The 15794-nt window shown below is 35.1% G+C and overlaps 1 protein-coding gene across 1 annotated transcript in view; it reads right to left on the bottom strand.

The window, feature by feature from the left end:
- Nucleotides 1–15794, bottom strand: part of ebf1a (EBF transcription factor 1a) — a 217819-nt gene that overhangs the window by 26933 nt on the left and 175092 nt on the right. The window contains 1 exon segment of the mRNA XM_056471881.1: nucleotides 13560–13648. Within this exon segment, the coding sequence (XP_056327856.1) occupies nucleotides 13560–13648 (89 nt within the window).

Below are 15794 nucleotides of genomic sequence, written 5' to 3'. Positions count from 1 at the left end.
AAGTATATATAGTATATATATATATTTTTATATATATATATATATATATATATTATAATATATATATATATATATATATAATATATATATATATTATATATATATATTCAGTATAACTGAATGTGTAATTTAAAAAATCAAATAAAAATCAAACATAGGGTTACGACAACCAAGTATTTTTAAAGCATACAATTTAATTTTGATCAATTAGATAATTATACATTTAAAAATATTTTGACAGTCTTAATGCAAAAAAAACCTAATTATTAAATACTAATTACTAGAAAATAAACGCAAAACCAGCCCAAGTGGCATGTACATATATTCTGTGCGAGCTACCCGCACAAAACCTCATGCCTCTTTCTGTTTGCAATTACTGCGAATGCTTGGCTCAAACAGAGACCACACCATGTGTAATGTCATGCTGTTCGTATCCACCAAGGTTGCAATCCATTTTGATGAATGAGGGCTATCAAATAGTGAGTCTTTCCCTATCCTGACAATAATCTAATCTTCAGTTTCAAACACACCATTTGTTGCTGATGTACGAGATAAGATACTCTAACCATGAGTCAATACATCTGTGAGGGTTCCCAGAACAATGCGTCAGATTTTAATCTGATAGAAAGTGTCTTACGGTAATAATCATCAATGCGTGGCATCCTTATTTAGTTATGGGGTAGCATTTAAGTGATGTTATGTACGCTGTAAAAAAATGTTGGGATTTGTATTGGGAAAACAAGAAGGAATTAAGTAAACTTATTAGTTTTTACAATTTTAAGGGGATTGAACACAAAGCAATTAAGTTGTCCCAAAATAAAACTCAGTAATTGTGTTGGTTCTGCTCATTTTCAATAAGTAGATGGATCAAACAGCAAAGATTATTTGAGTGCACAACTGTAAATGCTGCGTTCCACACAATCGATTTGTGTTAGGGACAACTGAAAGAATTAAGTTAACTTTCAGTTTTTCACGAATTTAAGTGGATTGAACATAAAACAATTAAGTTGTCCCAAGGAAATCTCAAGAATTGTGTTGTTTAAGTTCATCTTAAATGAGTAGTTTGATCAAACAGCAAAAATTATTACTGTGAATGCTGCATTCCACACAATCCATTTGTGTTAGGAAAATATGACGGAATTAAGTTAACTTATTAGTTTTTACAAATTTAAGTGGATTGAACATAAAACAATTAAGTTGTCCCAAAATAAAACTCAGTAATTGTGTTGTTTCAGTTCATTTAAAATAAGTAGTTTAAAAAAAACAGCAAACATTATTTGAGTGCACACTGTAAATGCTGTGTTCCACACAATCTATTTGTGTTGGGACAACATGAAAGAATTAAGTTGACTTATTAGTTTTTATGAATTTAAGTGGATTGAACATAAAACAATTAAGTTGTCATAACAAACCTCAAGAATTGTGTTATTTCAGCTCATTTTAAATAAGTAGTTTTAACAAGCAGCAAAAGTTATCATTTTTAAACGTGACTTCCTAAATTAAGTTCAGCTAATTTTTAAGACACACATGGTCTGTCACACTGAATGTGTGTTAATCACCTTTGCGTGAGGTAAAGTGTGCTTTATGCAAGAGTGCAACCGACGTCAAAGTGGTCAGAATGAAAGTAGAGCAGAATGTCCATTCCATGTGTATGAGCACAGCTGATGCACAGTGCTTTGACTTTCGCAGATTCAATTTGCTTGCTTTGTAGAATGCCTTGCTTACCATGGTGGCTTATCCACCCACGCTTATCTAACGCAAAATCAAATATCCCTAGTCTCCCTTTCCCAATCTCTCCTCCCTCCCCCGTGTCTTCCTTCCATCAATATCTGCCCATCATAAATATCAGTCACTGTGCTCTTTAACTAATGTGACTTCATTGCATAATTCATATTCTCTCCGGGCCTCAAAGGTTACTCTGTGAAAGTCAATAATAACCTGTCTGTCCACATCTGCACAGTACGACAGGGAGAGCAGCTCCCAAAATTTGCAGAGAACTAAAGTCTGAATCGCATGACAAGCAAAAAGAAAATTTCCGCTACAGATTAGTGATTTCCAACTGAAACACATCACGGGTTAAGTTTGGCTAGATCCATATTAAGATTTTTCATATAGGGGTCTTATGGATTTTCCAGCAAACGCACTGCACTGTTACCCAGAAGCAAAAGATTTTTCCTGGAAGCACACATTGAATTGTGGGATGCTGTGGAGGAAGCCAGGGGGATCAGGTGGATGTGAAGTGACAGGGAAAATGTGGGAAACAACACTGACAGAGGAGATGGAGAGAGACCAAACAAGGCCACAGCCTAGATGTGCTAAAAATGGGCCAGGTGCATTGTTTTTCTCCTTTACATCAGACCATCTGCAAGCTTCAATTATTTATGTTTATATAAACGGCCTATTTAAAAAATATGTGTAATATGTACTATAAGTGGAATATATACAGTTGAAGTCAGAATTATTAACCCCGTTTATTTTTCCCCCCAATTTCTGTTTAACAGAGAGTTTTTTTCAACACATTTCTAAACATAATTTGTAATAACTAATTTTTAATTATTAATGACTTAATAATTTATTTTTATCTTTGCCATGATGACAGTAAATAATATTTGACTAGATTTTTTTAAGACACTTCTATACAGCTTAAAGTGACATTTAAAGACTTAACTAGGTTACTTAGGTTAACTACTGTAGGCACGTTAAGGTAATTAGGCAAGTTATTGTACATGATGGTTTGTTCTGTAGACTGTCGAAAAAATATATAGCTTAAAGGGGCTAATAATATTGACCTTAAAATGATGTTTAAAAAATGAAGAACTGCTTTTATTCTAGCCGAAATAAAACAAGTAAGACTTTCTCCAGAAGAAAAAAAATTATTGAAAATTTCCTTGCTCTGTTAAACATCATTTGGAAATATTTAAAAAAGAAAAAAAATCAAAGGGGGGCTAATGATATATATAACTGTATACAGGTTTTTGAATCTAAACTCTTCATATATACAGTTAAGCCCAAAATTATTCATACTAGACTGTATGTATATATATTTAAATTAATTTATTTGTGTCTGTGCGTGAGTCTGTGTGTGTTTGTGTGTAAACACTCGTTGCTTAAAGTACCACACATGCACAAATTGCTATTATAAAGGCTCTAGATATGATAATTCATTTCCCCCCCAAAAAAAGCATCTTGTTGAACTATTGCTGCGTAATAAATTTGCTGGGCTGGATTACATAGTAGCGAGCTTGTTCAAGGACTGAGGGAAACAAGTTAACCTGCCGTGTTCCACACTTGGCCCTCACCTGTGATTGAGTCCAGCAGTTTAGAGAAGTGCCGTCAACAAACTGTTATTGCCTCAATAAAGGGCAAAATCAATAGTGCTGAAATGAGTGGCTGGGCGCAGCAGCCGACGCTCTTAATATCTCAGTGAGAGAGGAGGAGGAGGAGGAGGAGGGACAGATGGAGAGAACCAGAGAGATGTGTCTTGCACTGGTAGAAATTGGGATAAAATCCATCTGCTAACACCAGCCTTGTGTGGACAACCAGCCGGACATGTATAGGTACAGCAAGGAATTATTTCTCATTTAGCCTTCCCGTGTTCACCAGCTTAACGCCCTCTTTATGCCTTGGCTGCCTCTTCCCCCTTGTGGTGACTCAATTATTGTTGGGCGAGCAGTAATAAAGTGAGGGCTGCGGTGCCTTCGATCGGCTGACCTGTGAGAAGGCAGAACCGGACAGCTGACTTCACCATGATGGATCACCCTGCTCTCTCTCTCTCTCTGTTTCTTTTGTTCTCCATCTCTCTCGCTCTCTCTATCACTCTCTCTGCCAACCTGTCAAGGCCTGGGACTAAAGCTGTACATGTTAGTGTGTTGTTGAACAGTTCGGGCTATTGTTTTGCCTTTGATTTGCATTCTCTGAAGATGAACTTTAACTTATTTGGCGTATAATGAATGAGCGTTGCCTTTATTGTTGATGTGTGCACACTATAGAGAGATATAGGTGGGTTGCAGATGTAAAAAGCCATCGTACATTCATTTATTACATAGAGAAACACCTAGCATGAGCTATGACACTGTTAAGGCACAGAATGTGCTTCTATAGAAGACATAAGAGGTCCTACATGTAAAGAATTATTTTTAAAAAATGCTTTGAATGCGATCAGCAATGATATTGTACTGTTTAGAAATTGGGTCACCTTTATGTCTACAACTTTAGATAAATATTTGAGATGTTTCATCTGTTCACCAGGGGGATGTTTCTGAAAATCATTGTTAGCCAACTAAGGTTGCAAGTTGCGTCGTTACAAACATAGTTCGTGGATTTGGCGTTTCCCAAATCCATCGTTCCAATGAACATTCGCAAACAGTGTCACAAACTTGTACGCTTGCAACTACACCATCTCGAGCTGTAGTTAGAACCATAGTTACTGGTTGTGTTCTATTTCCAGTTATCCCCCCTATGCCCTATAAACTTGGAAGGATTTTAAAAAACAACAACATTAAAGTCATCACTCTTAGGTGTAATTTGCTTTCAAAGAATTTTTGCAGTTCAGTTTTGGCGATCTTCATATTTAAAATTGCATTCCCTTTGCAGTGCACTCTGAAAACATTTATGCCATTTTGAACACTATAAGCTATAGGTGACCTATTATTTAAAAGTGGAATTTAATATATGTCTCCAAAGCTTGTGAAAACAAAAAACATATAGCATACATTAATGCTTTTAATTTATAGTAGGTTATTTATTAAGAAATTTAGCAGTACTGTATATGACATGGGCCTGTTGGTTAGAACATTTCTGGGTTGAACGTGTCAAACTGTAAAAGTAGACATTTACAATAAATAAAATAAAATAAATAAATAAATAAACAAGAACCTACTTAATAATAATAAAAATAATAATAATTATTATTATTAAGCACCATTTTTCTTCATTTCATAATAAATAGCCAACTGTAAATTATAACCACTAACGATTTATATGATTTAAATATGTAATTAAAATATGTGTTAGCTAAGTGATTTTATGTTTTAGAATAATAACAATAACATCAATAATATTTGTAAAGGAAACATAGGCCCTAACTGTGCTGTTTATATATATTATATTTAATATGGAAAATGCGTGCATGTTTTTACCAAAACTAATATTGGATTTTTTTTTAATGCGTGTGAGTGTAAAACAATATAATTTGCACAAAAGATGATGGGGATTTTCCCTAAAGAATTAGTTACCTAGTTTTATGTTATAACTAACATGGCTTACTTTAAATGACGGATCTGCGACGGAGAAACTACAATTTTGGGAAACACTCGTCACTACATCGTTCTTTTCCCAAACAATGCATCGTACTATGATAGTTCAGCCGCGAGTTATGTCGTTGTTTGGGAAACGCACCCCAGGACTGCATTTATCTGACCAGAAAAGCATTACAAACTGTAAAATTGTAAAAAATTATTTCAATTTAAAGTAATTGTTTTCTATGAAAATATATGTAAACATGTAATTAATTTCTGTGATTTAAAGTAGAATTTTCAGCCTCATTACTCACATGATCATTCAGAAAGTATTCTATGCTGATTTGAGGATCAAGAAACATTTAGTAAATACCTTAATACGACACAAATTCATTCATTCATTCATTCATTCATTCATTCATTCATTTCCATTAGGCAAAATTAATGCATTTAAACACAAAAAATAATCCACTTAATATTTTTGTGCTACGGTAATATTTAATATTTCTTAATATAAATATTGTTAATTGTATTAAAATTGTTGATATTATCTTTTTGTCACTGAAATATTATTTAAAAACAGTGGTTTATGATTTAAATGATGTATACAGGGTTTCTGCAGCTTTCATCACATCAAATTTAAGAGTTTTTAAGACTCTATTAAGCAGGGTGCGAATTATTGACAATCGGGGGTTAATTAAACTTGTTATTATGTTTTCAGTGTTTTGAGGAATAATGAGTGGTTCTCAATGGCATTTGTGATATTAAGTAAACGGTGACAGGTTTGCTTTCCTCTACCTATTAATGGATCATCATGAAAGACAGGTGGTCAAAGGGGTGGTCAAACGTATATCTATTGTTTCAAAGGACTATTACAGGACCCCCCCATACATCTTGTTTTGATGTCCTTCATGGGGGATCAAGCGTTAATTAAGGGGGTAAGACCCCCCCCCCCAAACCCCCCTGTACTTCGCACACTGTTTTGAAGACCATTAAGAATGACATTTTAGACTTTATACAGGATTTTTTTTTAAGTATTATCATGAGGAATCATATAATTTTGTTTAGTTTTCTTTACCTGATTAGGAAATTTTATGAGGGAATTAGCTGTAAAACAGCTGCTGTGAATTATCTTTGCAATAAAAAACTTAAATGTAAAAAATAAGGTTTTATTGAGATGTATTGTTGGTGATTGAATGGATGTCATCCTGACAGTGTAGCTTTTACTCGCACAAAGCAAAATTAAGACATGTTTAAAATTATTTAAGACCTACAACACAACACATCAGTGGAGTTAAGACTTTTTAAGGCCTGAAATTTAATTTAAGACATTTTAAGACTTTTTAAGACCCAGCGGACACCCTGGCATAACATTTGCCTAAAATTTTAAAACTACCATTGGAGTAAAACATCTCATAAATCTCATAACTTTCATCGCACCGAAAACAAGACTTAATATTTGTCATTTTAATATCTGTCATTTGTTTAAGTGGAGAAAAAATAGATAAAAACAAATACAAGCGCTGCTGGAAAAGTGTGCACATCCTTCAGTATCCTAATATAACCAAACCAGCATGTAACAGCTTCCTCAGGGACGTCTCCTGCACCTGACCTGCAGAGATCTCACAGAGGAGTTTTTGCCTACCTGTTTTATTCAGCAACCCTAATAGACTGAGGCTGCTCGCTTGTGTGCCATTCCACCCTATTCATTAAAAGGTAAGGAATCAGTTAAAAATACGGGCGGCCGTTAAGCGGGCTCTCTGGGGAGTATAACCACAAGTGTATTCTGATCTGCCTCCCTAATGCTGAAAACAGTGGAAAAGATGTGACAAGCGACCCCGGCCATGACCCACCTAATGCATTCAGCTTCATCAACAGTCCAGGGAAATGAGTCCAAATCAAGCCAAGGTTAACTATACAGAGAGCAAACACGCTGGCCCAGTTTCACTGAAAATTACCAGACTGTTTTAAAACAGCAGACAGAGAAAAATAATCATCTTGGGGCACATTTACCTTTTCCTCCTGCAGTGGAGCTCATTTTTCTGACTGACAAGCAAATGACAGAAACAGGCTTTCTAAATCTTACATGTGACTGTCTTTATGAATGGATCGCTTACATTTTTGACTAGCTGATTTTTTTTTACTTATTCTTCTTATAAACTTATTTGTTGAAGTGTTACACAAAACTTAAAAAAAAAAAGAATAATAATTTAAAAGACCACATGGAAATCCTCAATGTTGCTGTATTTACGATTAGCAAGTCAATTACAACTTACAATTACTGTACAATTATCAGTTTGATGATAGCAAATCATCATAAAAATCAAGGTATCTTCCGTCCATTCCAGATCTGTTTTCAGACAAAAAAAAGAAAAGATTTTGGCTTGATTTTAGTTTAGGTTAGGAAAATAGATAAACGACTTTAAAATTCATTATACACATATAGGTGGGGCTGAAACGGCCCTTTATCCTCTGATTGGCCAACCAAATTTGAGCTTGTAACACCACCCTCAAAAAAAAAAATCTCATATATATATATATATATATATATATATATATATATATATATATATATATATATATATATATATATATATATATATATATATATATAAAATTACAATAGGAGGAAATAAAATAAAAACAATGGTACCCTTTGTTATAGCCTCGTATGTTGTTATTCTGGTCCTGAAAACAACTATTAAAAAAACTAAACAATAAAAAAACACAAAGTGAACAATATTAATTATTAATATTATTACCCTATTATTATTATTATTATTATTATTATTATTATTATTATTATTATTATTATATAGGCCTACAGTAGCTCTGAAACAATCATGCAAACCAGGTGCTGCTCGGCAATGGTTATCTTTGCTCAGGATCAGGTGCACATCAGCAACAAGTTTTATTATTGTCCATTCATTCCTTTTCATTCCGGCTTAGTCCCTTTATATTATTATGATTATTATTCTTATTATTATTATTATTATTACTACTATTACAATTATTCATTCATTAATTTTCTTTTCAGCTTAGTCCCTTTATATTATTATTATTTTTGTTGCTGTTGTTGTTGTTGTTGTCATTATTATTATTATTATTATTATTATTATGATTATGATTACTATTGTTATATAGTACTTGCTCGGAAGCAATCATGCAAACCAGGTTCTGCTCAGAAATGTCTATCTTTGCTCAGCATCAGGTGCACAGCAGCAAGACGTTTGGCAGCAAACTATGACCTTATTATAAGGACAAATGTGTAATAATACTGCCAATTTATGTTTTTTTCATGTATGCATACACAATGAATATAAGCCTGCTAACTGAAGGAATATGGAATGAACGGAAGATACCCTGATTAGTTATTCTGCCCAACAGTCACAAATATTAACATTGAACTGAAATAAATTCAGAAAATCTAGTTGCGCTAATGATTGTGTAGAAATTACATGAAAATAAGTGTCCTCTTTATTTTTTCCATAACTTTATATGACATTTGTGCTGATATTTGGAAAAAAACAGCACTTTTGATTACATATATTACATAAATTAACCAAAACCTGCACTCTCAGAAATAAATGTCACTGGGGCACCAGTCAACATGTACCAATTTGTACCTGAAGGGTACTTTTTAGGGACAGTTGGGTACTAATATGCACTTTTTAGGTACCACTGTGCACTTTTTGGGTACAAATATGTATCTTTTGAAAAGGTAATGCCCCAATGACAGTTCCTGTACCTTTATTTATGAGTGTGCATTTTTTGCTGACTTACAGTAACTGTAATTGCATAGTAATTCTAACTGCATTGTGATTTAATCCCACGGTGAATGATTTTGAACTGTCAAGATGTGTTTACATTTTTTTTTCTTTTTTAGTTTTTCATTGTCAAATGTCAACGCACACATGTTAAGATAACAATTATTATAAATTATAACCCCATATCAAGGGAACCCTCAATATGCTATTTCGAGTGTCAGGCAGTTTCTATTTCCATTTATTTGTATATGATCTGTCATTATACAGGCATATTTATATATCCATCAGTGACATCGATGAGCCAGTAATGTAATCGTCCCCATCAGCGTTTAGAGGGACAAGTAGAAACACATGTCCTTTAGTGGGTCAACAGCACTGTGAGCTTGTGTGCGTGCATTTGTGTGCAGTGGTTTGGGTGGTTTATGAAAACACAAATTTGTACAATGGCATTGGTATGGCCTATAGTGTTACAAGTTTAAGGACATATCCCATGTCCTCATAGTTCAAAACACATGAAATAAACTTAATGGGGTCATTTGACATTCAAAATTTGCAACACGTTTCTTGTGAACCTTGAGTTTAGGAGTAGGGTAATGGTAGGACAATTAAATAAGCATTTTTTTACAGTATACAGCACTTTATGCTAATGGGGAGTCCTCATAAACCACCAAAACCAACAGTACGTGTGTGTCTGTGTGGCAGTACAGGGTTTAGACTGTGGGACTGTAGAGGAAGGTATTCAGACAATGTCCATGTGGTTCATTAGGGACTGAGATCAAACGCCGCTGCCCTCTTTAGCCCCACTGACAGGAGACAGAGGATCTGTCCTCTCCTCACCAGCTGGAGAACGACACTAACACGAGGGATGAGTGAGCGACTTAAGGAGGAGAATGAAAGGAGGAACAGAGACGGAGGAAGGAGGAGGACTGCTATAGGAGAAATCCTTAACATACTGGATAGAATCCAATTCAAAGTTAGTTGGGGAAAAAACGAAACAAAACAAACAAACAAAGTACAAATTTTTTTCTAATATTGTTTTAGACAAACTGCAGATAACATCGCAAGTACAGTAATAGTCTAAAGTCTACTTTTAGTCTGAAGTTTGGACACTTATAATAATAATAATATTAATAATACTAATAATAATATTAACAACAACAACAACAACAACAACAACAACAACAACAACAACAATTATTACTATTATTATTATTACATCATTAAAATATTATTATTATTATTATTATTATTATTATTATTATTATTATATATTTTTTTTTATTATTATTATTATCATCATCATAGAAAGTACTGTAATAGTATAAAGTCTATTTTGAGTCTGACGCTTGTACATGTTTTTAATAATAATAATAATAATTATTATTATTATTATTGTTGTTATTATTATTATTGGTATTATTATTATTATTATTATTATTATTATATAATTGTTTAAAGATAAAACAAATAAATAAAAACTAACAAAAATGTAATGACAATTAAAAAAAAGATTACTAATGCTTTAAAAAAACTAATTAAATATTACATATTCTAATATTATATATTCTATCTACTATAAAATATATAACCCAATTCTACAGTTTTACTAAAAGTAACGCTGCACGCTGTGGATTTGTCCTACAGGTCATGGCCCATTTATTCCCAGAGAGCCTGCAAAATGTTAACTCTCATATCACAAAGACACGGATATCACTTCCTGTCAAACTAGCCACTAAATCACTAACAATTTGAGTTAACTATATGCATCTGTAATCGGCGGTTCATTTTGCTGTGGCAACCTCTTATAAATCAGAGACTAAGCAGGAAGGAATGTAAGTGAATATAAGTATCTCTGATAAACCATTTAGTTACTTAAAAATAGCGTATACTAAATGTAATAAAATAAGTAAAAGTGAAATGGCAATAATTAAATCAATATAAGCAGCAATGCATGTATTACTGCTGTCTGTATCCTAAAAATCTAAATGATAGTAAAACGCTGCCATGTGGTGGAGGTCAGATGAGATTAGCAGCCCATTGTAACCACTGGGCCACCAACTCTACATTTTCCTGATTCCTCTAGATTGGCTTTGGTTTGATGCCACATCGTTGACCCCCTGCTCTAATTTGATGTGTTTAAGGTGTAATGGATCGGGGAGGAGGCTCACGAGGTCATGAATACTGATGGCCCAGCTTTGATACAGAGGACTGCTAACAGCACAAGGTCAGTCGTGAGCGTGAGCAGGCCCAGCCAGCCATAATTACTCTTTTTTTTTTTTTTACACTATTAAGTGGTGTTGCTGGAGCGGGGCTCTGGGGTATAGGACACGCACAACAAGATAAAGTAATGTTTATTTATCCCTCCCAAAGGATCCATTTACTTGGCCTGCCTCTCCTAAGAACCACACATGGAGAGAGAATAACACCCAACTGGGTCCACAACCAGGCTCTTTTCACTGAGAAAACCCAACACAACCACATGGGGGAACTGAGTATACAGTATGCAATCGTTGAACTGAAGAAGTCTGTGATGAATGGATTAAATAACCACACTATATATTTTAGCTTAGAAAACTGGAGCAGTATTTTTATGTTGGTGGCAACACAGTAGTGCAGTGGATAGCGCTGTCGCCTCATAGCAAGAAGGTTGCTGGTTCAAGTCCCGGCTGGGACAGTTAGCATTTCTGTGTGGAGTTTGCATGTTCTCCTTGTGTTAGTGTGGGTTTCCTCTGGCTACTCCGGTTTCCCCCACAGTCCAAAGACATGTGCTGTAGGTGAACTGGGTAAGCTGAATTGTCCGCAATGTATGTGTGTATGTCCTTGTGATCCAGGTTGGGGGTTGAGCGTTGGGCTAATAACCCACCTCATAAAAAACTAGATGTTACGAAACACCAATATGGTGTGGCTAATTATCAACTTCGATATAAAAGGGACTAAGTAAGAGTAAGTATGTCTATGTTGGTAATAATAATTATGTTGTTTATGTTGATTATAAAATAAAAGGTAAGCAGTGAAATAAATCACCATTAAACATTTTAGTTTTACAATGTGAAGTATTTTTCAGTGAAACACAATATTTAAAATATCTAAATTGGACAGATAATTTGGAAATTGAGTGACTTGTAAAAACTGGGAGATCAATGTATCATAATTGATTTAACAGTGCTTAAATACCAGTTAAAGCAATAGTTCACCCCCAAAATATGAAAAATTAGCAATTATTTTTATTTTAACCAGGCCATCCAAGTTGTATTTAACCTTTTCCTTCAAACTATGATCCCTGTCCTATCCCAAACTTTGATCCTTGAATAAAATGTCAATAGCTATGTTTCCATCCACATTTAAAAAAAAAAAAAGCTAAATGGAAATGCCAAGATGCGCATACATTTTGAAAATGCGCATTAAAAACTGAGCATAAACAACACTAACTTTTTATCCGCCAAGAAAGAAAAGTGCATTTCACACACATTTACCAAATAAATTCTAGCCTGGTGCATCAAAAAGTCATGTGATTTGTCTTAACAGATCATGTCATAACAAAATGGGATAGTATAATGGACAAACCGCGAAACCGACCACATTGTAAAACATCTAAAATGTTGTTTCGGTCATTCTAAAATCCGTTAATACCAAACCATTTAGGTTAACGGATTTTTAATAATAATAATAATAATAATAATAATAATAATAATAATAATAATAATAATAATAATAATAATAATTCCTTACATTTATATAGTGCTTTTCTGGACTCTCGAAGCGCTTTACACATTGGGGGAGAATCTCCTCATCCACCACCAGTGTGCAGCATCCACCTGGATGACAGCCATATTGCGCCAGACCGCACACCACACACACAGCCAATTATGATATGAGGATGGTTAGGACGCCATGATGGACAGAGGCCAGTGGGCAAGTTTGGCCAGGATGCCGGGGTTAAACCCCTACTCTTTTTAGAAGGACATCCTGGGATTTTTAAAGACCACAGAGAGTCGTGGCCTCAGTTTAACGTCTCAACCGAAAGACGGCGCTCACTGAGCAGTATAGAGGCCCCATGGATATACTGGGGCGTTAGAACCAACACAGACCGTAGATTGAGCGCCCCCTGCTGGCCTCACTATAACTACTTTCGGCAGCAACCTAGCTTTCCCATGTGGTCTTTCATCCAGGTACTGACCGGGCACAGCCCTGTTTAGATTCAGTGGGTGACCATGTGAGAGTTGCAGAGAGCTAGCTGCTGGCTATTAACTCACTAAGATCGTTCTTGCATATCTGAAAACCACATCGTGTTCATTGAGTTTTGTCTTCATCTTCTGAGGAACACAAGTAATTTATTATATAAGAAAAAAGGGCCCACTTTAGCAGTTTATCAGGAAGGGACAATTTGTTCTCTTTGACTCACTGGATGGAAACAACAGTTGCTTCAAAGGACACTCTTAGGAATAACGCACCAATGAACGGTTGACAATAATTCTGGAAATGAGTATTAAATAGGGTCAATGCTGACTTGATGTTGAAAAATAGCATAATAGTTGCGTCATGTAAGAGAGCTGACCTTTGGTAAGCGCTCAGGGTCGCCCGGGTGTCTAGGGATCACCTTCTGTAGCCGCTGGAAACCGTAGTCAATAGTGGGTTCATTCAGTGCTGCAGGAAAGAGAAAATTCAAGCATGTTACCGCAGGGAAATTCAACACCCATCTGCAATTACCATTACAAAGAAATGTATATAAAACATAAGTGTCATTTCCTTCAGGCCTCAGTGCAGTTGCAAAAAACACAAAGCAGAAAGCAATAAAATGATAACTAAAGTATCGAATATTATGTTTCCTAACTAGCTGCCAAAATATCTGTCTCAATTCCCACTATGCTTTAGCAGTTTGCAACCACAAGGCACCGCTTTATGAATAAAACAACACTTGAGCAGTTTGTGTGAATGGATCCTGTCTATTTTTGCAGCCGGTGCAAAGGCACAACCTTCATGGACAGCTTCGCAAAGTGGTTGTGAGCAATGAGATTTGTGAAAGATTCAACTCCGAAGCAAATGCTGTAGTTTAACTGTAATCAAAACCTCGCTTGTGTGTCAGGCAAAATAAACTAGGTTCAGTACACGTTACACTCAACTGTCAGCGTTTGTGGCGCAATCTTGAATAACGCAAATCATTAGTATTACTTATAACTGTTATTTACACTTGTTATTATATAAGCTCTTCTTCTAATTTTAATAGTATTTATTTTAAAATCCCATCATATTAAGTTGAAATCTTGCAATTCTGACTTCACAAAGAGTCAAAATTACTTTTTTTGTATTTTTATACTTACCAGAATAAAAACTTACATATATTTCTACAAAGAAATTGTATAAATATATACAGTTGAAAGCAAAATTATTAGCACTGCTGTGATTTTTTTTTTTTATGTCCTAAATACATTCACTGGCCACTTTATTAGGAACACCTGTCCAACTGCTCGATAACGCAAATGTCTAATCATCCAATCACATGGCAACAACTCAATGCATTTAGCCATGTAGACATGGTCAAGACGATCTGCTGCAGTTCAAACAGCATCAGAATAAGGAAGAAAGATGATTTATGTGACTTTATACGCAGCATGGTTGTTGGTGTCAGACAGGCTGGTCTGAGTATTTCAGAAACTGCCGATCTACTGGGATTTTCACAGGAAAAAAGGGAATGGTGTGCAGAGAATAGTCTAAAAAACAGAAAATATCCAGTGAGCAGCAGTTTTGAGGGTGCAAATGCCTTGTTGATGACAGAGGTCAGAGGAGAATGGCCAGACTGGTTCGAGCTGATAGAAAGGCAACAGTAACTCAAATAACCACTCGTTACAACAGAGGTATGCAGAAGAGGTGGAACGGGAGATTCGCATCATGAATGATGTGCAACTGACAAAACTGGGTGATGCTATCATGTTAATATTGACCAAAATCTCTGAGGAATAGTTCCAGTACCTAGGAAGGATTAGGAACGTTCTGAAGGCAAAAGGGGGTCCAACACGGTACCAGAAAGGTGTATCTAATAAAGTGGCCGGTGAGAGTAATTTTTAACGGAGCAAGAATATTTTAACAGTATGTCCTATAATATTTTTTCTTTTGGAGAAAGACTAATCTGTTTTAGTTTGACTCTAACAAAAGCAGTTAAAAAAATGCTTAAGGTGAATATTATTAGCCTCCTAAATAAATTACTATTTTGCGATTGGCTCCAGATCAATTGTTCACAATAATGTTAAACCCTACTCCTTCAAACACATACACATAAAGCATCAGCAAAACATTATTTAAACCAATGTCTAACAGAGACTGACACAGATCTTGTGATGACCAGAAGCAGCCAAATCATTTAATCTACAATCACGATTAAGATCAACACAAAACCAAAGGCGCCTTTTCAAATTTGCTCTGTCCTCAAACAAACTCCATCAACAAACAATGCAGGATTCAACCTCGTCCTCTGTTATGTATACATAAGCAGCACTTAATCTGCAAAACAAATCTATAGACCTCCGTTATGAGCAAATAATTCAATTAAAGTTTTCATTTCTGCAGAGCGGCACCTCCTACTCCTCGGAGGCCCACAGACAGCTTCACGAACGCTCGCAATAAGATAATATTGAAAAAGCAACCTGATCTGTGTGATAGGCCCAAACATCCTGCACGGGTGGACCACATGGTGCTTGGCTTGATGTTTTTCTAACCTCCCAGGCCTGAGCGGGACTTTCACACTGAGACAATGGGTCTTTCTGCAGCACCGGCCTACTGAGCTTGTTTGTGTGTT

The sequence above is a fragment of the Danio aesculapii genome, chromosome 14 (assembly GCF_903798145.1).
Source record: "Danio aesculapii chromosome 14, fDanAes4.1, whole genome shotgun sequence".
Lineage (NCBI taxonomy): Eukaryota > Metazoa > Chordata > Actinopteri > Cypriniformes > Danionidae > Danio > Danio aesculapii.
The sequence above is the reverse complement of the archived record's forward strand: the minus strand, read 5'-3'. Positions and strand labels throughout refer to the sequence as shown.